At 36.0% G+C, this 23,697-nt stretch overlaps 1 protein-coding gene across 1 annotated transcript in view; it reads right to left on the reverse strand.

The window, feature by feature from the left end:
- The window catches only part of WDPCP (WD repeat containing planar cell polarity effector), a 276,624-nt gene that overhangs the window by 186,314 nt on the left and 66,613 nt on the right, over positions 1-23,697 (reverse strand). The window contains exon 2 of the mRNA XM_082852381.1: positions 1,948-2,032. Coding sequence (XP_082708507.1) covers positions 1,948-2,008 — 61 coding nt within the window. The 5' untranslated portion in view covers positions 2,009-2,032. The remainder of the gene's footprint in view (positions 1-1,947; positions 2,033-23,697) is intronic.

Below are 23,697 nucleotides of genomic sequence, written 5' to 3' on the forward strand. Positions count from 1 at the left end.
GTTTCTTACATTTTTTCCATTTTATTTCCAATATTTTGGATCATCTTTACTTTCATTACAGTGAATTGTTTTTCAGGTAGACTGCTTATTTCCCCTTCGTTTGTTTGGTCTGGTGCGTTTCTACCTTTGTCCTTCACCTGCTGCATATTTCTTTGCCTTCTCGTTTTGTTTAACTTACTTTGTTTAGGGTCTCCTTTTCTCAGACTGCAGGTTCATAGTTCCTGTCGTTTTAGGTGTGTGCCCCCACGGGGTGAGACCGGTTCAGTGGGTTGTGTAGGCTTCCTGGTGGAGGGGACTGGTGTCTGTGTTCTGGTGGTGGGGCTGGATCTTGTCTTTCTGGTGGGCAGGGCCACATCTGGTGGTGTGTTTTGGGGTGTCTATGAACTTAGTATGATTTTAGGCAGCCTCTCTGCTAATGGGTGGGGTTGTGTTCCTGTCTTGCTAGTTGTTTGGCATGGGGCGTCCAGCACTGGAGCTTGCTGGCTGTTGGGTGGAGATGGGTCTTAGTTTTGCAACAGAGATCTCTAGGAGAGCTCTTGCCGATTGATATTACATGGGGCCAGGAGGTCTCTGGTGGTCCAATGTCCTGAACTCAGTTCTCCTACCTCAGAGGCTCAGGCCTGACACCAGGCCAGAGCACCAAGACCCTGTCAGCCACATGGCTGCTAGTTTTGGAGGGTCTCCTGCAGAGGCGGGGGGCAGCTGTGGCTCACTGTGGGGACAAGGACACTGGCAGCAGAAGTTCTGGGAAGTACTCCTTGGCATGAGCCCTCCTGAAGTCTGCCATTATCCCCACCAAAATGCCTGCAGGCTCCAGTGCTGTACACCTTTTTAACAGTAATTCATTTACTCTCATTTTAGAAGAATCGGGGAAGGAAGCAAATGGGTGTTAAGTCCACTTTGTTTAACTGGAAATTCTATCCTTATCCATTTTAAGCAAGCTAAACTTAATGAAATTATAATGACATCATCTGTAATTATATATTTGATATAAAGAAATAATGCTTTGCAAGGTAAACCATTTTCTTAGTAATGATGCTAAAGACGTAAATAAATCTGTCCTCCTAAATACAAGAGTTGCTTTAGATACTCAGAAAGGAAAAGATTTTTTTAAAAGATGTTTCCTAATGATATATACTTTATCCTGAAATACTAATAAACATTGTTAAAACACATTTACATTACTCTCTTCCCCAAAAAATGTGAGATTCAAAAAACATGAATAGGGCTTCCCTGGTGGCGCAGTGGTTGAGAATCTGCCTGCCAATGCAGGGGACATGGGTTTGAGCCCTGGTCTGGGAAGATCCCACATGCCGCAGAGCAACTGGGCCCGTGAGCCACAACTACTGAGCCTGCACGTCTGGAGCCTGTGCTCCGCAACAAGAGAGGCTGCAATAGTGAGAGGCCAGTGCACCGCGATGAAGAGTGGCCCCTGCTCACCGCAACTAGAGAAAGCCCTTGCACAGAAACGAAGACCCAACACAGCTAAAAATAAATAAATTTATTTATTTATTTATTTATTTTTTAAAAAATGAATATAATTGTACCTCTTAGTTGTATGTTTGAAATATTACTTTATGTTTGAAATATTACTTTAATATCAAATAGAAATGCATTTACCACTAGCAAGCCTGCAAATATTTATGAATATAAATCAGTTATTATGAATAATCCCAGGAAAAAATGGAACATTTGTGTATCTTAAGAGGAAACAGATATTAGGCCAATAAAATTAATGTTCAAAGCAGAAAATGTAACTCAAGTTGAAAAAAAAATAAGCAGAGTTAACTAAAAGAAATTACTATACACTAGCCAATTTTTCATTACGTATAAAGAAAATAATCCAATTCCAGCTGGAGAATCTAGGCTCTAACCTTTGCTAGTACTTATTTATATTGTTGTAACTTATATTTTAAAAATATTGAAATTAATCCAGAGCTTATTTACCCCCAATGTGTAAGGTATTCTTCAAAGACCACAGGTGCAGTTCAGTCAAGCAGAAAGACATCTGATGGCAGAAGGAATCTCTGTCCTGTTTAAAAAAATAATTAAGAAGAGGTGCCAATTAATTATCTTCTATTGCCAATAAAACCAAGATCCCTTAGAAATAATAAAAAGAATCACTTGCCACTACTGATATTTGAGATACAGTTCATTAGAATAAACACACTTTAATGTATCCTTAGTTAACCACCCAGAAATGAACTCTAGAAAAAGGAAAAAAGCACTTCTTTTCCTAGATTTAGTATGTCATCACATTGAGAAATGTAGTAAGAAGAATATATATATTTGGGTTTCCAATAATATGCATTTGATTTCTAATTAGAATTATTTAGCATTATAATTTATAATTATTTAGCATTTAAGCATTTTTTTTAAATATTTTTAAGGAAAAGAAACATCTGTTATGTAGTAAGTACAAACACATTTTGTGGTCTATCTTTAATATACAAAGCAAATATTTACAATCTCCCACATACTAAAAGGCTAATTAAAGTGGAATTTTCAAGGTAAATGATATATAGTTATTATTATAGGAAACATATTTACTTAGAAGTAAACTGTGTGAAACCACATTAGCATTCAGATTAGTTTGTTAATCTGCATGTTGTGATAGATCCAGATAGTCTACTCTACCTGCGTTAAAAAAAAAGAGATAGCAATAATGTACATCTTATATTTTCTCCTAGTTTTAACAGCAGGGGCTAGTGATGGATATTATTAACACTTTATTATTTCCAACAAACTTCTGAATAACAAAAAACGCCTGAAAAATATTTTAAGACATCTTTCATATGGAGGAAAAAGCCTTCAGCTTCTTTAACATTTGGAGTGACTAAAAATATTTTCCCATACTATTCATATGGGTGATAATCCAAAATAAATTTAGACATAACACAAATGTTGTTGGTCCTTCCTTCACCTTTACATTTGACCTCAATGCACTTACCATCATCAAGAATCAGATGCATGTTCAACTAATGAGACACAGTGTACTAATTATTGAAATGGCAGCGTGAACAATTTCACAGCATAAAAGAAGGGCTCAACCCTGCTTGGAATAGCAGGGCTCTGAGAAAGCTACAGACAAGTTGTAAAATGTCAGTAGGACCTCAGAGAAGCATAGGAATTAAATGATGAACATAGAACATAAGCAGGACTGGTAGCCCTTCACATTAATGTACTCAGAGTGGTGGTATCCAGACAAAGTGGGATCCACACCCAGCAAAAGTAGACACGGCGGCAGCAATAACGAGTTGATGGAGCAGGTCTAGCAAGTGACGCAAGTGAGAAGGAAATGGCCAGTGTCCATTAGTAAATGATTCGACTTATTTATGAACACGTGACAACTCCTGCAGGCTCCCCAAAATATGTGTGATTAAGGAGGAGGCTTTGCAGGGTCATGCATTAGCAGGCAGGCAAAAGATAGTCAAATGTGGGTTATTCATCCTTCTTTTCCTCTGAACTTCAAATATCTGCTAATAAGACGATATAAAGTTAAAAAGAATTAATGGAGTAAATTTTTTAACATTTGTAAAAATCTATAATTACTAGATGGACATGGTGGGAGGGGACCAAATCAATAACCTTTTTAGTCCTCAAAATGTCTTGCCATCTTTTACACTCTGCAGGTTTTTGAAAGACGCAGACCTCTGAAGGCCTTGCATCTTACTCAAGAATGCCACCAGTTAAAAACAATGCTGTAATTTCCTTGTTTGAAAAATCTGCCCGAAGGAAGCAGTCAAGACTGAGCTCGTATTATTCAAATATTGTATTAATGCATAAATAGTTGTTTTGAAGGAGGAAAGAAAAGAATTTCAGTAGAATTCTGGATTCTGCATTTTGGGAGGGGGCGTGGGCAGGGATTAAAAAGGTAGTGAAATAGAGAGTACCTACCAAAGTGGGAAAATATTGCCCCACTCAGTGCCCTTGTGCATTTCTCTGGGGATAAAACCCAATACACATGACTTAGAACTAGACCAAAACTAGTTACACAGGGCAAAAATGAATAAAAGAATGAATGACTAAAAAATACAGCAAATTTTAATATTGAATAGGAAAAATAATTAGCCAAATGAAAAGAACAGCAGAAGTGAAAACCTAAACAAAAAATTGCCCTTAATTTAATTTTCATTTAAAATAGCTTTTTAACTTTTTCAATTTTCTGTTTAATTTTATAAGGCAGTTGATGACAGTCTCAGATGTGTCAGAAGGCCATTCTAAATCCAAATGTCCAGTCTCCGTGACAAAATAAGGAGCATGATTTAAACTGAGCTTGATGTAAATCTTGATTGTTCTCTTGTAGGGGGGGAGAATCTATGATAGCCCAAATTTTGAGCACAGAAATGGGAGGATCTTAGCCTTTCTCACTTTCTAGTTACACCCTCGAAAGCTTTGAAGTCTTCCTTCCAAAACAGATTACATTATAATAAATATTTATTTGCCTTAAGATTAATTGTTACCATATAGGTAAATTTTAAGAAAGTATCACGGAAAATAGAAACCATTGCACTAAGATGCTGTGACTTTTTTATATTTTGATAACATTATTTTGGAAAATAAAAACTTTTAGAGGTAAAGATTACGTGCCACTAAATAAATCTTCAGAATATTTGTCTTCCCTGGTTTCTGAAGTCAGCTATTTTGACTGCTTTAGAAAGGAGAGGAAGCCTGAGGGCAAATAAAACCCTAATGTAAAACATGATGGGATAGAAAAATTAACTAAGAGAAGAAGACATTGCTGTAGTTTAATAAAGATTAATGATAACCATGGTGCCAATGAGACATTTAAAATGAAATGTGTATTAGCAAAATACCTCAAAGAGCCTAAGGAAATATTTCTTGGGCATAAAGTTAGAACATATACTTGCTATTTATTATCAATAGACTTTCTGAGGATTATCTATTTACCAATTTAAAATGTACAAAATTAAAGACAACTAAATAGCACAAATTTAAAAGAAACCACTAGTTGTATTAGGTGTTCTAGTCATCATTAGGTAATTTCAAAATTACCTAAAATACAGTGTATTCCCCCACAATTCCTTGTCTAATGCTATCTACATAGAATTACATTAATTATCTGTTAAGATATGCATGAACATATTTAATCAATGTCACATTATCAGAAATAAAGATTTTTGAAATATTCAACACTAAATCAAACAATCATGCAATGATAAAGTTTGTGTAAAAGGGCAGAGGACTCTCAAAGAGACCTCAAGCTTAGATTGAACATACTCTAACAAAAGACTAGATTAGTAGGTACACTGGGTCATTTGTACCTCAGAGAGTCCTATGATATCTAATTATTAATTAAATATCACAAATACTTTGAGCACTTTAGGTGTTTGACATTTTACTGAGTCACAGATACAGGATATACAAATCAGGGTCTCTACTATCAAATAGCTAAAATCTAGTATAGCAGATAAAATAATCACAAAACCAATATGAAGTTTGTGATAAGTGCAAATTTAGCAACATAAACAAAGGGCTGTAGGTGTTCAGATGTTCTAGTTTGATAATAAAGAAATTCTCTTATAAAGTAGAGGACACTGAAGAATTCTTAGATTTTGATAAAGGGAGAGAGAGAAAAAGGAGGAAACAATATACAAAAACATAAATTAGACAGAAAGATGCAAGGCATATTTAAGAGGTAGTAAGCAACTGGTTTGGTGCACAAATAGAAGAGATATATCAGGGCCATACTAAGTAAGTCTTTAAATGCCAAACTTAGGACTTTATATCTTGTTAGGTGGCTACTGAGAAATTATGAATAGTTTCTGCTCTGGTAAGGTATTTTAGAAACGGTAATCATCAGATCAGAATTGTTGTTGGAAGATTAACTTTGTGGATGGGAATATTGGAGGGATTTTTTTATACAAGTGACCTGTTAGAAAGGTAATAAAGTAACAGGCAACACCAATATTTAGCAACAAGGATTTGAATTGGGATGGTGGAAGTTGGAATGTAAAAAATGAATCAGATTCATTTGAATAAAGTATCAAAGGCATGTGGGAACTGATGAATTGTGGAAGTGAGGAAGGAGGAAGAATCCGGAGTGACCACCATGAGATAGGGATCTGGTTACTGTACAGACATGACCCTTGCCTTGAACATGGCTCTAGTGAGCCGACATGCCTCCATCATCATGTGCCAGTAAAAGAGTACCAGCGCATTCTGTTCACAACGACTAACTCAACTACTCAACCAACAACCTCAATTTTCCTAGCCACTGACCTGGCCACTCGCTCTCCTGCTATACTTTAGTCTTGCCTTTCAGTTTGTAATCTGGCTCTTCCTCTTCCTTAGACTGTGATTCAGCTTCTTCACCCTGGCAAAGGACTCAAATACCACTGTTCTGGCCACACCTGGTTCCCAGAAACCCCTTACCCAGACCTGTTCCCACCTGGTTTATCCTAGTTTCAAGGGCAGGACTTGGATTGAAACATACATAGAAACAGGTCAGTCTAGAAGAGGAGCAAGTTTTGTTGTCAATAAACTGAATTTCAGACACAGTGGGAGTTTAAGTTATAAGGGTTGATATGAGTAGAAATGTCTAGCTGATAGCTAGAAATATAGAAAGGGGGTCTGGACTATATAAAAACTATTTTGGAATTTTCTAAATAGAAAGTAAAGCTAAAGCTACTGAAAAAGATCCCAGAAGAAAAATAAAGTCAAGGATAGATATTTTGGTAATTCTCCAACAAGGAGACAATGGAAAAGGCAGATTAAGCCAATATAGTGCCAGAAAAGGCATGGAGGAGAAAATGGTGTGTGTTTTTAAGTGGTTATATAGTGATCAAACTTGTTGTTTCTGAATTTTAATATAGAGATGACCTCAGCAATGGTTTAATGAGAAATAGAGTTTTATCAAGGACACAAAGATTAAGTCTTCTAAAGAAGGTGTGATTCTATTGCTCTAAATGCTGGGCTCTGAGCCCAAATGCCTTAATTCTAACCATGCTGTACCAAACTTACCCCGAATCATTCAACCTCTCTGCCTCAATTTCCCCACCAACAAAAACAGGGATAATGACATTGACCTACATTTCTAAGACTGCTGTAAGGATTAATTAATTCTGTATAATGTTCTGAAGATGAAAAGCGCTGAATGTTATTAGTGGGCATTATATAACTAATTGCCTATAACACTGAAAATGTTATTCTTAAATTTTACTCAAACAATAGTTATCAAATAAATGTTCTAGCTTCCTTAGTGACATTTATCTTCAAATGTTATTAAATTATTATTTTAAATATATCTAGATCTTTTCTATGCTATATCATGTTATCTCAGCACATAAAGATCTAGATCACTTCAGAAGTCTAGAACACCTTTTCACCTAACACCTAAATATTAAATGTAAATATTCAGAACATATTTATCTGATAATGAGCACCCACCGTAATTAGTCAATAAATGCTAAAAGGTAATAAAGACTTCAACTTACAAAACTTTAGATTTAACAAATAACACTAAGCAATGAAATGGTAGGAGCGAAATGCAAAAGCACAAAGCAGTGTGTTAAAAATACCATCCATCATGTCCTTATTTTTAAAACAGCTATAGAACCTAAAAGCATACAAAAAATGAAGAGAGAAACTTCAAAATCTATTAGACAATCTGTCTGGTCTTTTGTGTCCTCTTGGGTTTTAAAATTATAATAGTAATACATGCTTATTGTTTTAAAAAATGCAAACAATACTGAAGTATTTGATGTTAAAACAAATGTGTCCCCTTCCCAGAGGCCCTCCCCACTCTGAAGGGAGCCACTACACAACATGGCAGGCGGCCTTCCAGAACTTCTTGAGATACTTACAGTATGTCCACACCCACATTGACTTGTTTTGTATTTTAGTAAAGACAGGATTTTACTCAACAATTTGCTTTTTTTTCACTGAATACCACAGCATGGATATCCTTGTTAGCATATAAAGATTTACCTCATTGTTTTTAATAGCTACCAGATGTTCCATTGTATACCGATCATAATTTACTTAACCATTCCCTTAATGAACACAATTGTTTCTTCTTTTCATCTTACAAATAATAATACTATGAAAATATACATGCACACCTTACATTTTAATAGGTACTGCCAAATAGGCTGCCAAGATGACAGTACCAATTTACATTTCCACCAATAACATGACTACCCTTTTCCCTATTTCCTCAACAACATGGAATATTAACAAAGTTTTAAATTTTTGCCAATCTGGTAGGTGAAAAATGGATTCTCGTAGTTTTAAGTTTCATTTTTCCATTAATTAAAGGAATCAAACATCATTTCATGTATTTTTTTTAACAATCTTGTTTCTTCTATAAATTACCTGTTCCTAGCTTTTGCCCATCTTTCTACTGAGTTCTCTGTCCCATTCTCTGTGCATTAATATTAAACCTTGGTTATATACATTAGACATATTTAATTCTCTTAAAAATTTTTCATCAACTTTGTACACGAAGAAAATAAGAGAACATAGAATTCACATTTTTTTAAAATTGGGCATAACACCCCAGAAAACTCTCTGAACTCAATTCAGCTAGTGCTGTGCAGAGTGTCATGGCCAGGGTGATTCTTCATAGCTGCTAACAATTGGTCAGGTGATGTTATTTCTAGATGATGCAAATGGCAATAGATTCCCGTTTCAAGAGAAGCTGTGCATCATACTTTCTTAAAATTTCTTAAAGAAATTCTATGCCTAGAAAGAATAGTAGGATTCTCCTCATTTTCCCAAAATAAATTATGGCAAAAATCTTTATAAATCTCCTGTTATACTTAAATTTGGAAAATATTTCTCTAGAGCATTGTTCAAACTGTTTAATTCACTTAGGTAAATAGATCATGTCAATTTAACATTTTCTGTACTGTAAGCAGTTTTGACATTTGGACAGTTCATCAATGGCTTCCTCATTGTGGCCTGCTTCCTCCTCTTCTTTCTACTCATTACATGCAACAAATTAAATTTCACTAATATTTAAAGATCAGTGTTGACCTTTGCATAGCCATTTTCTAGGTTCCTGTTAATACAAACATCTTGTTTGCTGATGCTCATTTCAAATATTTTGCTGCACACAATTTTCCATTATTCCAAAGAGACCTGTATCTAGTTGAAGTGCATTTCTTCCACGATTTGCAAAATAATCACAATGGCTTATATCAGGCATTTTAGGGGAAAAAGTATGCTTGCATAAGCAAATAATAACAACAACCATAAAATAATCTTTGCTCACCACCACCTCCCACATATGTACCCACTTTCTGATCTTCAAAAATATGGACTTATTCTTCTTTTAAGGATATATCTCAACTACAACACTACAAAGACAGGGAAAACAGAAATGTGAGAAATGTGATCATGATAAGTAATTCTAGATTGTAGTTCCATAAATATAGTTTTATGCTACATTTGAATATATAGAAAGAAATGCAACTTTGAAGAGAAAATACACTGAATTTCAAGAATAATTCCTACAAAGATGAGTTAAAGACAAGAGAACACTGAAATGCTCTTATCTAAACCAATGTTAACTGCCGAAATAATTTGTCAGTTTAGAGTTACTGTTTTAAAAAGCGTATAAATCAAACACTATTGCAAAGTGAGCAAGAATGAAAAAAGAGATCCTTTCTCTTCAAACAGGAAAGACAGTGAAAAATCCTGAAGTGGCCCGCAGCTATATCACCTTAACCTTGTCAGATTTCACTTGTCAACACTTTGATGACAGATTGCCACCCGCTCCTCTAAAAAACAAATCCTAGTAACTGATGAAAGAGATGGCTTCTTATAAAAAGTGGAATATTATCTCATGCAACTTGATAGCTATATACTTTAAAATCTTTTTTTTTTCCCCCAAAGAGACTTGAAAACCATTTTCTGTGGCTTTTATGAAAACTGAGAAGCTAGAGAACCCTCCCAATGTGGGGAACTAAACGCTGATTTAAAATACCTACTAAATGCACTTTATATTCACTATTTCATTTAATTCTCACAGTAACTCCCTGAAATTGCATACTAAATTGTGTGTGTTTGTGTACACAAAAGTATTTTTATGAGCAGGGAATAGCAGTTTTTCCAAGGAGTCCATTTACACACCCCTGTCTCCCATCAACTCTGATGAACTCTAAACCTCTTAATTTACAGATATGGAAACTGAGGTGTAGGGTGGTAAAGTAATTTGCACAAGCTCAGTCCGCTTGCTAGAACAGAACTAGAATTCCTGTCCATGATATCTGTGTGGTGCTCATTCTACTTTACCTCCCTTTGGCTAATGCTGTGCTAAATAGAGCCTTTTAGTTAAGCTTCTGCTTAAGCACCTGAGACAGGTGTCAATTTAGGCTTGTATAATTAATCCATGGTGAAAGATATACATAGATGGAAACTATTTTCTGGTCAAATTTACTTTATTTTTCTTAAGAAAGCCTTTGAGGGAAGTTACTTGAATGACTATTTAAGGATTATTTTTAATTAGTATATCAGTAGCTCATAAGTAAACTGATGTACCTAAAACATGATTATAATTGGTATTTCTTAGGCACTAAAGAATATTCACACTATTTGCTTAGCAAACTTCATAGATAATATAAAAATAAGCTCCAAAATAAAATAGTAATGCTTTATGGATGAGTGCTAAATAAACTAACATCTTCTTTATAAGTTACTATAATTATATCAGAGAAGCTTTATTTCTACTTTGACTTCCCTTATTTGGTAGCGGCTCTCACTAAGTTGTCAGGCCCTCACTCTCTATGACAAGTTCTTAATAAAATGTAAACAAGCCCTAAATGCTCACAGTTTATAAGAGTTTTGTGGTGAATCTTTTCATATTGTGATTGGATCTTCCTTCATACTCTTTCTTCTCTGATTGGTTATTTTTCACCTTTAGTAATAGTGTATCACAGCATTATTACTTATATAATATTTTTAGTATTTTGTTTCACTGGTTGAATGGAGAACCAAAGTAGTTCATTCACGAAAGAACAGCCTTTTCTTATTGAAATGAAGGCCTGTGAATAACCGCCAAGGTCCCCTGAGAGGGGATCAATTTCACCTTAACATATTTAACATAGGCATATATCATCAGGGCTTAAATGTTAATAATCCTTTAATGCAGTAGGAAATTTTTACCTGATATTTAAAAATCAGAATAAAAAAAAAACAGAAGATTCTAGATCACGATCATGTTTTGCCCTAAAACCCGAACAAATCATGGATTAATAAAAAATGTTTCCTATGCTTTTAAAACTATACTATATATTTTAAGTTATAAGAGAGTAAATGGGATAATTATTTGAAAATATGTGGCAAACAATAATTATTCAATAAATGTCAGTTTCCTTTTCCTGACTATTCAGTATCCCTAGATTCTGTTTTCAATAATACCTAGGGGAAAATATTTTAATTATTTTAGCATTTATCATTTCATCTTCTGATTTTTAGTTTGGTTCAACCCACATTTGTGAAGCATCTACTAAGTGCCAACCAGGGGACCACGCACCATGCTAGGCATTCAGAATATGAAGGAAAAAATACAAGTACCTGCACTTGAGGAGGGCACAACTTAGTGAGGGATGGGGGTACTGGGAGGATAAAAACAATGAATACGATTACATCAGAGAATGGCAAATAAAATAGAACCTTGTCAAAGGAAGAAAGTACAGGAAAGCAAATTGTTAATTGAGGCATCTAATACAATCTCAATCACAAAAATAGAAATTATATATCCAATTTCAGAACCTAAGACCTCTTCAAAGAAAATGAATGACTAGCATATAACCCAGTCACATGAACATAGTGTACTTCCTCAATTCCAGCATCACCATAATTCACATTTGATGGTTTCTGAAATGGTATGTATCTTGTAATCAATGTTTCTATTTAATATAGTGTTGCTTTGATATTTCTCTATCAAAACATTCTTGCTGGGAAGGGAGATCAAGATGGCAGAGTAGGAGGACATGGAACTCACCTCCTACCACACACACATCGAAAATACATCTATGTGTGGAGTAATTCTCACTGAAACTAGAGATATGCAGAAAAGACTTTTGTACAACCAAGGCTATAAGAAGGAGCCACACAGAATCAGGTAGGAAGGGAAGAGGAGTGATCAGCTTGGGACCTGTGCCCCTGGGAGGGAACACAGAAGAGGGTGGAATGTAACAGCCAGATCCTCCCTCAGGAGTGAGTGGTTTGAGCCACATATTGGGTACCCCAGCTCTGGGATCTGACACCAGGAAGGTGAATCCCTTTGGCTGGAGGTTGGAGGGCTGGTGGGACTAACAGGAAGTCTGTAAGAAACCTAGAATCTGCTTGTAAAAAGTATGCATACAAAAGTATGTTTTGCTCACTCCCAAAACAATGTGGGGGAAAAAAAACAGATTAAAACTGCATGAGATTCTGGCCAGTTTCCCACAACCACTCCAGTGCACAACCCAGCCTGAGCCCAGTGCCCGCTCCGTCTAGCTTGCTTGGCTCCACACAGGAGTGAGGGCTGCCACAACCAAGGAGAGTGTTCAGTTCTGAGGGACAGTGCCAGCTCAGACCCCTCTAGCATCTGAACCGGGTGGGGGCAGCCATTACTGGCTTTCAGAGGCAGCGAGCACATCAGAGGTGGTCCCAGACTCTGACTGCAGCCAGGGCCACCACAGCCCAGGCCCAGACCTATACTGAGCACCCATAACTGCTCTGTTGGCTCTGAGATGCAGCTCCACACTTGGGCAAGGGTACTGGAGCTGGAAGCGGGGAGAGAACACACTCCCTGACCCTCAGGGCTTCTACTCCAGCAACTTGGGACCTGTCCCTGTCCCCAGTAGGGTGGTGTTGGCCACTGAACAGAGGAGAAGCCCCAGGTCACACCTGGCTCCAGCCCCACCTCCTACCAAGGTTATAGCTGCCACTACACCCTGAGGAAAGACATGACTTGTGCACACATCAAATCTAGCTCTCCTACCAAAGCCACTGGGCACACACAGATTATATAACGATGCTCCCACATAAGGACATGCCTTCAAGACCTCAATAAGTAACTGTTTTACCTAAATTCATAGAGACAGACAAAATTAAGCAAAATGAGAAGAGAGGAACTGGTTTACTTGACAGAGCAAGAGAAAACACATGAAAAAAATGAAAAAAAAATTTACCAGATAAAGAATCCAAATCGGGCTTCCCTGGTGGTGCAGTGGTTAAGAATCTGCCTGCCAATGCAGCGGACACAGGGTCAAGCCCTGGTCCGGGAAGATCCCACATGCTGCAGAGTAACTAAGCCCATGCCCCACAAATACCGAGCCTGCACTCTAGAGCCCACGAGCCACAACTACAGAGCCTGTGAGCCACAACTATGGAGCCCACATGCCTAGAGCCTCTGCTCTGCAACAAGAGAAAACACTGCAACAAGAAGCACGTGCACCACAATAAAGTGTAGCCCCTGCTCACTGCAACTAGAGAAATCCCGCACACAGCAACGAAGACACAACGTAGCCAAAAATTAATAAATAAAATGAATAAATTGAATAAAATGAATAAATAAAATGAATATTTTTTTTAAAAAAAGAAGAGAAAAGAATCCAAGTCATTAGTAATAATGACTAACTGAATCGGGAAAAGAATAGATGAACACAGTGATAATTTAAAGAAGGATATAGAAAATATATTTTTTTAATAGAACTGAAACACAGTAGCTGAAATGAAAACCACATTAGACAGAATGAACAACAGACTAGGTGATACAGAAGAATGCATAAGTGATCTGGAAAGTAGAATAATGGAAATCACACAGTCAGAACAGCAAAAAGAAAAACAAAAAAATGGAACAGTTTAAGAAACCTCTGGAACAACATCACGTGTACAAATATCCACATTTAGGGGTCTCAGAAGGCAAAGGGAGAAAGAAAGAGATTGAAAATGTATTTAATGAAATTATTAAGAATTCCCAAATCCGAAGAAGGAAACAGATATCCAGACACAGGAAGCACAAAAGGTCCCAAACAAGATGAACGCAAACAGACCCTACCAAGACATACCATAATTAAGATGGCAAACGTTAAAGATAACAAGAGAATTCTCTTTATCTTTAAAGAGAGAAGCTGGGAAGAGAAAAACAAAGAGTCATACACATGGGAACCTCCATAGGCTATCAGTTGATTTTTCTCAAAAAAAAAAAAAAAAAAAATTTGCAGGCCAGAAGGGAGTGACACAATATATTCAGAGAGTTTAAAGGGAAAAATCTGCAACCTATGACACTCTACTCAGATATATTATCATTTATAATTGAAGGAAAGATAAAGAAGTTCTCAGACAAGCAAAAATTAAAAGATTTCATCAATACTAATCCTACCCTAAAAGAAATTTTAAAGTGTCTTCTCTATGTAGAAAAGAAAAGGCTACAACAAGAAATATCTATAGGAAAGGAAAAACCCACTAGTAAAAGAATATATATAGTACAGGCTGAGGATCAACCACTTAAGTAAGCTAGTATAAAAAGTAAAACACCAGGGCTTCCCTGGTGGCGCAGTGGTTGAGAGTCCACCTGCCGATGCAGGGGACATGGGTTCATGCCCCAGTCCGGGAAGATCCCACATGCCACGGAGCGGCTGGGCCCGTGAGCCATGGCGGCTGAGCCTGTGCGTCCGGAGCCTGTGCTCCACAACGGGAGAGGCCACAACAGTGAGAGGCCCACGTACCGCAAAAAAAAAAAAAAAAAAAAGTAAAACACCAAAAATTTTAAAATCAACTATAACTACAACAAATAGTAAAGAGATATATATGAAAATGTAAACTAGGATGTCAAAAACACAAGATGTGGGGGAGAAAAGTAAAAAAAGGTAGATTTTAAGAACATGTTTGAACTTAAATGACTACTAGTCTAAAACAAGTAGATATAGTTATAGTGCAACATACAGGAAACTCATGGTAACCACAAATCAAAAACCTACAATAGACACACAAAAACAAGAGAGAAAGAAACACAAACATACCACTAAAGAAAATCATCAAACCACAAAGGAAGAAACTAAAAGAAGAAAAGAACAGAGAAAGAGCTACAAAAATCAAAAAAAGTAACAAAATGGTAATAAGTACATAGCTATTAATAATCACTTTACATGTCAATGGAGGGGCTTTCCTGGAGGCACAGTGGTTGAGAGTCCGCCTCCTGATGCAGGGGACATGGGTTCATGCCCCAGTCCAGGAAGATCCCACATGCCGCGGAGCGGCTGGGCCCGTGAGGCATGGCGGCTGAGCCTGTGCTTCCGGAGTCTGTGCTCCGCAATGGCAGAGGCCACAACAGTGAGAGGCCCGCGTACTGAAAAAAAAAAAAAAATGTCAATGGACTAAATGCTTGAATCAAAAGACAGGGTAGCTGACTGGATGAAAAAAAACAAGACCCATTTGTATGCTGTATACAAGAGACTCACATTAGACCTAAAGACACACACAGACTGAAAGTTAAGAGTTGTAAAAAGATATTTCATGTAAATGGAAAGGACAAGAAACCAGGGGCAACAATGCTCATTATCAGACAACATAAGCACCTAATACAGGAGCACCTAAATATATAAAGCAAATATTAACAGACATAAAAGGAGAAATTGACAATAATATAATAATAGCAGGGGTCTTTAACACTCTGCTGACATCAATGGATGGTCACCCAGACAGAAAACCAATAAGGAAACAGTGGTCTTAAATGGCATAATAGATCAGTTGGACTTAATAGATATCTACGGGACATTCCATCCAAAAGCAGCAAAATACACATTTTTTCATGTGCACATGGAACATTCTCCACAACAGATCAGATGCTAGGCCACAAAACAAGTCTCAGCAAATTCAAGAGGATAGAAATTATATCAAGCATTTTTTTCTGACCACAACAGTGTGAAACTAGAAATCAATTACAGTAAGAAAAATGGGAAAAACACAAACATGGTGACTAAACAACATGCTACTAAAAAAACAATGCATCAATGAAAAAATCAAAAAGTAACTCAGTAAATACCTCAAGACAATGAAAAGGGAAACACAACTTTCCAAAATCTATAGGATGCAGCAAAAGCAGTTCTAAGAGGGAAGTTTATAGAGATATAGGCCTACCTCAAGAAACAAGAAAAATCTCAAATTAACAACATAACCTACCATCTAAAGGAATTAGAAAAAAGAAGAACAAACAAAGCCCAAAGTCAGCAGAAAGAAGGAAATAATAAAGTCAGAGAGGAAGTAAATAAAATAGAGCCCCCCCCCCCCCAAAAAGAAACAATTAAACCAAGAGATGGCTTTTTGAAAAGATACACAAAATTGATAAACCTTTAGCCAGGTTGATTAAGAAAAAAATGAAAGAGAATGCAAATAAACAAAATAAGAAATGAAAGAAGGGAAATAAAAACTGATACCACAGATATACAAAAAACCATAAGAGAATACGATGAACAGTTATATGCCAATAAATTGGACAACCTAGAAGAAATGGACAAATTTCTAGAAACACGCAACCTACTGAATCAGGAAGAAACAGACAATCTGAACAGATGGACCATGTGTAATGAAATCGAACTTGTAATTTAAAAAAAACGTCCAGCAAACAAAAATCCAGGACTGGACAGCTTCACGGGGAGTTCTACCAAACATATAAAGGTGAGCTAATACCTGTCATTCTCAAACTATTCTAAAAACTGAAGAGGAGAGAACATTCCCAAAGTCATTCTATGAGATTCACCCTTACCCTGATACCAAAACCAGATGAACACTCCAGAAGAAATGACAGACTGACATCTCTGATAAATATAGATGCAAAAATCCTCAACAAAAAATAAGCAAACCAAATTCAACAATATATAAAAAAGATCATACACCATGATCAAGTGAGATTTATTCCAGGGATATAAGGATGGTTTAAGATTTGCAAAATCAACCCATATGACAACACATTAATAAAAATGCAGGATGAAAATCGCATGATCATCTGAATAAGTGAAGAAAAAGCATTTGACAAAATTCAACATCCATTCATGGTAAGAACTCTCATTAAAGTTGGTATAGAGGAAACATATGTCAACATAATACAATCCATTTATGACAAACCCACAGCTAACATCATACTCAGTGGTGAAAAGCTGAAAGCTTTTCCTCTAAAATCATGAACAAGACAGGAATGCCCACTCTTGCCACTTCTATTTTACATAGTATTGGAAGTCCTGGCTCCACAAATGAAACAAGGAAAAGAAATAAAAAGCATCCAAACTGGAAGGAAAGAAGTAAAACTGTCACTATTTGCAGATGATATAATACTATATATACAGTCTCCACCAAAAATCTATTACAACTAATAAATGAATTCAATACAGTTTCAGGACACAAGATTAATACACTCAAATCTATGCATTTCTATACACTAATAATGAATCATCAGAAAGAGAAAGCAAGAAAACAATAATGTTTAAAATCACATCAAAAAGAATAAAATACTCTGGAATAAACTTACCCAAGAAGGTAAAAGACCTATACACTGAAAACATTGAAAAAGAAAACTGAAGATGATACCAGAAAAATGGAAAGCTATCCCTTGTTCACGGATTGGAAGAATTTATATTGTTAAAATGACCATACTGTCCAAAACAATCTACAGATTTAATGCAATATCTATCAAAATACCATGGGCATTTTTAACAAAACTAGAGCAAATAATTTTAAAATGTCTATAGAATCACAAAAGAACCCAAATGACCAAAGCAATATTGAAAAAAAAAGAAAAAAACTGAGGGTATCACATGCTCTGACTTCAGACTATACTACAAAGCTACAGTAATCAAAACAGTATGGTACTGTCAAAAAAAACCACACAGATCAATGGAACAGAATAGAGAGCAGAAAAATAACCCACACACCTGTGGTCAGTTAATCTATAACAAAAGACTCAAGAATATACAAAAGGGATAAGACAGGTTCTTCAATAAGTGGTGCTGGGGAAACTGGACAGCTAAATGTAAAAGAATGAAATTAGAACATTTTCTCATATCACATACAAAAATAAACTTAAAATGGATTAAAGACCTAAATGTAAGACAAGAAACCATAAAATGCCTAGAAGAAAACATACACAGAACACTCTGACGTAAATCTTAGAAAATTTTTTTGGATCTGCCTCCTAAGGCAAAGGAAACAATAGCAAAAATAAACAAATGAGACCTAATTAAACTTAAAAGCTCTTGCACAGCAAAGGAAACTCAACAAAACAAAAAGACAACCCATGGAATGGGAGAAAATATTCACAAATGATATGACCACTAAGGCATTAATATCCAAAATATATAAACAGGTCATACAATTCAATATAAACAAACAACACAGTTAACAATGGGCAGAAGACCTGAATAGACATTTTTCCAAAGAAACATACAGATGGACAACAAGCACATGAAAGGATGCTCAAAATCACTAATCATCAGAGAAATGCAAATTAAAACCACAATGAGATTACTATCTCAAACCTGTCGGAACGGCTATCATCAAAAAATCTACAAATAACAAATGCTGGCAAGGATATGAAGAAAAGGGAACAACTGTACCCTCTTTCTGGGAATGTAAATTGGTACAGCCACTAAGGAAAACAGTATGGAGGTCCCTCAAAAAACTAGAAATAGAACTACTATATGATCCAGTTATTCCATCCCTGGCTATGCATCTAAAAACTGAAAACACTAATACAGAAAGATACATGCACCCCAATGTTCATGGTAGCATTATTTACAACTGCCAAGATATGAAAGCCATCTAAGCATCCATCAACAGATGAATGGATAAAGAAGATTCTGGGGGGTGTGTGTGTGCGTGTGTGTGTGTGTGTACGTACAATGGAATATTATTCAGCCATAAAAAAGAATGAAACCATTTATAACAATGTGGATGGACCTTAGATGGACCTAGAGAATAATATACTTAGTGAAGTAAGTCAGAGAAAGACAAATACTCTGTATAAACACTTATAGGTGGAATCTAATAAATAAAACAAATTAATATAACAAAACAGAAGCTGACTCACAGATACAGAGAACAAACTAATGGTTACTAGTGGGGAGAGGTGTGGGGTAGGGGCAAGACAGGGTAGGGAATTAAGAGAGTCAAACTACTGTGTATAAATTAATAAAGCAAAAAGGATATGTTGTACAGTATAGGGAAATACAGTCATTATTATCATTTTGTAATACCTTTAAATGGAGTATAACCTATAACAATATTGAATCACTAATACAATATTATTAATCAACTATACTTCAATAAATATATAGTATTGCTTTTTTATCAGAATTCGATATTATATCAATAGTACTTTATAATCAGTGGTAAATTAGAATCAAGGAAACATGGTATATGCCAATGCTTGAATGGTTTCTTTTGGTAGCATGACCAGCTCCAAGTGAGTTGGCAACATGCACAAAATCCAGCATAGAGGACCATCTCAATAAAGATGGGGGACTGAGCACATGTAGTTACCTTCACTTCCTTCCAAACCCACACTAAAATGACAATAAGGCAATAAAAAAGACAAACTCACAAGGCAAAAGGAATTAGAGGCAAGATAACAAAAAATAGATATTAACAAAATTTTAGAGAGAAAAAACCAGATGGTCACAAGTACTGACAAAAGATTCAAAAAAGTACAAAACCAAGAACCTACAGAGGATGGATGACTGAGAGCCAAAGATCACATGCATTAGAAGCTTAGAGAGGCTCAGAAACTGAAGGCACCAAGTACTTTTGATGGAGTGCCTGTGATGAGGATTGATAACAAGAGAATTGTTTGGAATTCTATGTAAATAATACTTAGACTTCTAGGTGCTTTTCTCTTTAAGCATAGCTGGGGAATTTTCCCTCTCCACCACTGAAGAAAAATGGAAACTGACTCTATTGAAAGGTTGTATTAGAGCAACTTGTTAAGAAAAAAGGTAACTGAGAGTAGGAGAGCTATTCTGAATAGAGAGAGAAAAGGAACTCTTATAAAAAAAAAATATGAGTGTCATGTAAATAATTCAAAAGAAGACTTGAAAGAAACTGTTCAGGAAATCTCCCAGAAGCAAAAAACAATTGCATACTTACACACACGCGCGCACACACACACACATACGGAGTTTGGAGGATCAGTCAGACTGGTCCTCAGTCACATTACCTAAGAGAGAGAAAAGAGACAATGAAAAGGAAGATATAATAGAAGAAAATTTCCCATAACTAAAGTACATGAGTTTCCAGGTTGAAAGAAGTCACCAAGTACCCAACACAATATATAAAAGACTCAACCTCCAGGCATATCATTATGAAATCTCAACCTCCAGGCATATCATTATGAAATCTCAAAACATAGGGGATAAATAAAAATCCTAAAAGTTTCCAGAGAAGAAAAAAAACCCAACAAAACCAGGTGTCTCGAAAATGATGAAAGGAATCAAAATTCTCAACACCAACATTACGCTTTAAAAGACAACAGGGTAATGTACTCAATTTTTTCTTAATTTTATTTTTTATACAGCAGGTTCTTAATAGTCATATATTTAATACACGTCACTATATACATGTCAATTCCAATCTCCCAATTCATCACATCACCACCCCCACTCCCCACCACTTTCCCCCCTTGGTGTCCATACGTTTGTTCTCTGCACCTGTGTCTCAATTTCTGCCCTGCAAACCGGTTCATCTGTACCATTTTTCTAGGTTCCACATATATGTGTTAATATACCATATTTGCTTTTCTCTTTCTGACTTACTTCACTCTATATGACAGTCTCTAGACCCATCCACGTCTATACAAATGAACCAATTTTGTTCCTTTTGATGACTGAGTAATATTCCATTGTATATATCTACCCACATCTTCTTTACCCATTCGTCTGTCGATGGGCATTTAAGCTGCTTCCATGACCCGGCTATTGTAAATAGTGCTGCAATGAATATTGGGGTGCATGTCTTTAGGAATTATGGTTTTCTCTGGGTATATGCCCAGTAGTGGGATTGCTGGGTCATATGGTAATTCTATTTTTAGATTTTTAAGGAACCACCATACTGTTCTCCATAGTGCCTGTATCAATTTACATTCCCACCAACAGTGCAAGAGGGTTCCCTTTTCTCCACACCCTCTCCAGCATTTGTTGTTTGTAGATTTTCTGATGATGCCCATTCTAACTGGTGTGAGGTAATACCTCACTGCAGTTTTGATGTGCATTTCTCTAATAATTAGTGATGTTGAGCAGCTTTTCATGTGCTTCTTGGCCATCTGTATGTCTCCTTTGGAGAAATGTCTATTTAGGTCTTCTGCACATTTTTGGATTGGGTTGTTTGTTTTGTTAATATTGAGCTGCATGAGCTGTTTAAATATTTTGGAGACTAATCCTTTGTCCATTGCTTCGTTTGCAAATATTTTCTCCCATTCTGAGGGTTGTCTTTTCATCTTATTTATGGTTTCCTTTGCTCTGCAAAAGCTTTTAAGTTTCATTAGGTCCCATGTGTTTATTTTTCTTTTTATTTCCATTACTCTAGGAGGTGGGTCAAAAAAGATCTTGCTGTTATTTATGTCAAAGAGTGTTCTTCCTATGTTTTCCTCTAAGAGTTTTATAGTCTGGTCTTACATTCAGGTCTCGAATACATTTTGAGTTTATTTTTGTGTATGGTGTTAGAGAGTGTTCTAATTTCATCTTTTACATGTAGCTGTCCAGTTTTCCCATCACCACTTACTGAAGAGACTGTCTTTTCACCATTAGCTATCTTTGCCTCCTTTGTCATAGATTAGTTGACCATAGATGCGTGGGTTTATCTCTGGGCTTTCTATCTTGTTCCATTGATCTATATTTCTGTTTCTGTGCCAGTACCATACTGTCTTGATTACTGTAGATTTGTAGTATAGTCTGAAGTCAGGGAGTCTGATTCGTCCAGCTCTGCTTTCTTCCCTCAAGACTGCTTTGGCTATTCGGGGTCTTTTGTGTCTCCATACACATTTTAAGATTTTTTGTTCTAGTTCTGTAAAAAATGCCGTTGGTAATTTGATAGGGATTGCATTGAATCTGTATATTGCTTTGGGTAGTATAGTTATTTTCACAATATTGATTCCTCCAATCCAAGAACATGGTGTATCTCTCCATCTGTTGGTATCATCTTTAATTTCTTTCAGCAGTGTCTTACTTTTCTGCATACAGGTCTTCTGTCTCCCTAGGTAGGTTTTATCCTAGGTATTTTATTCTTTCTGTTGCAATGGTAAATGCGAGTATTTCCTTAATTTCTCTTTCAGATTTTTCATTATTGTATAGAAATGAAAGAAATTTCTGTGCATTAATTTTGTATCCTCCAATTTTACCAAATTCATTGATTAGCTCTAGTAGTCTTCTGGTAGCATCTTTAGGATTCTCTATGTATAGTATCATGTGAACTGTAAACAGTGAGTTTTACTTCTTTTCCAATTTGTATTCATTTTATTTCTTTTTCTTCTCTGATTGCCATGGCTAGGACTTCCAAAACTATGTTGAATAATAGTGGTGAGAGTGGACATCGTTGTCTTGTTCCTGATCTTAGAGGAAATGCTTTCACTTTTTCACTGAATAATGTTTGCTGTGGGTTTGTCATATATGGCCTTTATTATGTTGAGGTAGGTTCCCTCTATGCCCACTTTCTGGAGAGTTTTTATCATAGATTGGTGTTGAATTTTGTCAAAAGCTTTTCCTACATCTATTGAGATGATCATATGGTTTTTATTCTTCAATTTGTTAATATGGTGTATCACATTGATTGATTTGCATGTATTGAAGAATCCTTGCATCCCTGGGTAAATCTCACTTGATCATGGTGTATGATCCTTTTAATGTGTTGCTGGATTCTGTTTGCTAGTATTTTGTTGAGGATTTTTACATCTATATTCATCAGTGATATTGGTCTGTAATTTTCTTTTTTTGTAGTATCTTTGTCTGGTTTTGGTATCAGGGTGATGGTGGCCTCATAGAATGAGTTTGGGAGTGTTCATTCCTCTGCAATTTTTTGGAAGAGTTTGAGAAGGATGGGTGTTAGCTCTTCTCTAAATGTTTGATAGAATTCACCTGTGAAGCCATCTGGTCCTGGACTTTTGTTTGTTGGAAGATTTTTAATCACAGTTTCAATTTCATTACTTGTGACTGGTCTGTTCATATTTTCTATTTTTCCTGGTTCAGTCTTGGAAGGTTATACCTTTCTTAGAATTTGTCCATTTCTTCCAGGTTGTGCATTTTGTTGACATGGAGTTACTTGTAGGAGTCTCTTAGGATGCTTTGTATTTCTGTGGTGTCTGTTGTAACTTCTTTTTCATTTCTAATTTTATTGATTTCAGTCCTCTCCCTCTTTTTCTTGATGAGTCTGGCTAATGGTTTATCAATTTTGTTTATCTTCTCAAAGAACCAGCTTTTAGTTTCATTGATCTTTGCTATTGTCTTGTTTCTATTTCATTTATTTCTGCTCTGATCCTTATGATTTCTTTCTTTCTGCTAACTTTGGGTTTTGTTTGCTCTTCTTTCTCTAGTTCCTTTAGGTGTAAGGTTAGATTATTTGAGATTTTTCTTGTTTCTTGAGGTAGGCTTGTATAGCTATAAACTTCCCTGTTAGAACTGCTTTTGCTGCATCCCATAGGTTTCGGATCATCGTGTTTTCATTGTCATTTGTCTCTAGGTATTTTTTTATTTCCTCTTTGATTTC

Source organism: Leucopleurus acutus (assembly GCF_964270905.1).
Source record: "Leucopleurus acutus genome assembly, chromosome: 12".
NCBI lineage: Eukaryota > Metazoa > Chordata > Mammalia > Artiodactyla > Delphinidae > Leucopleurus > Leucopleurus acutus.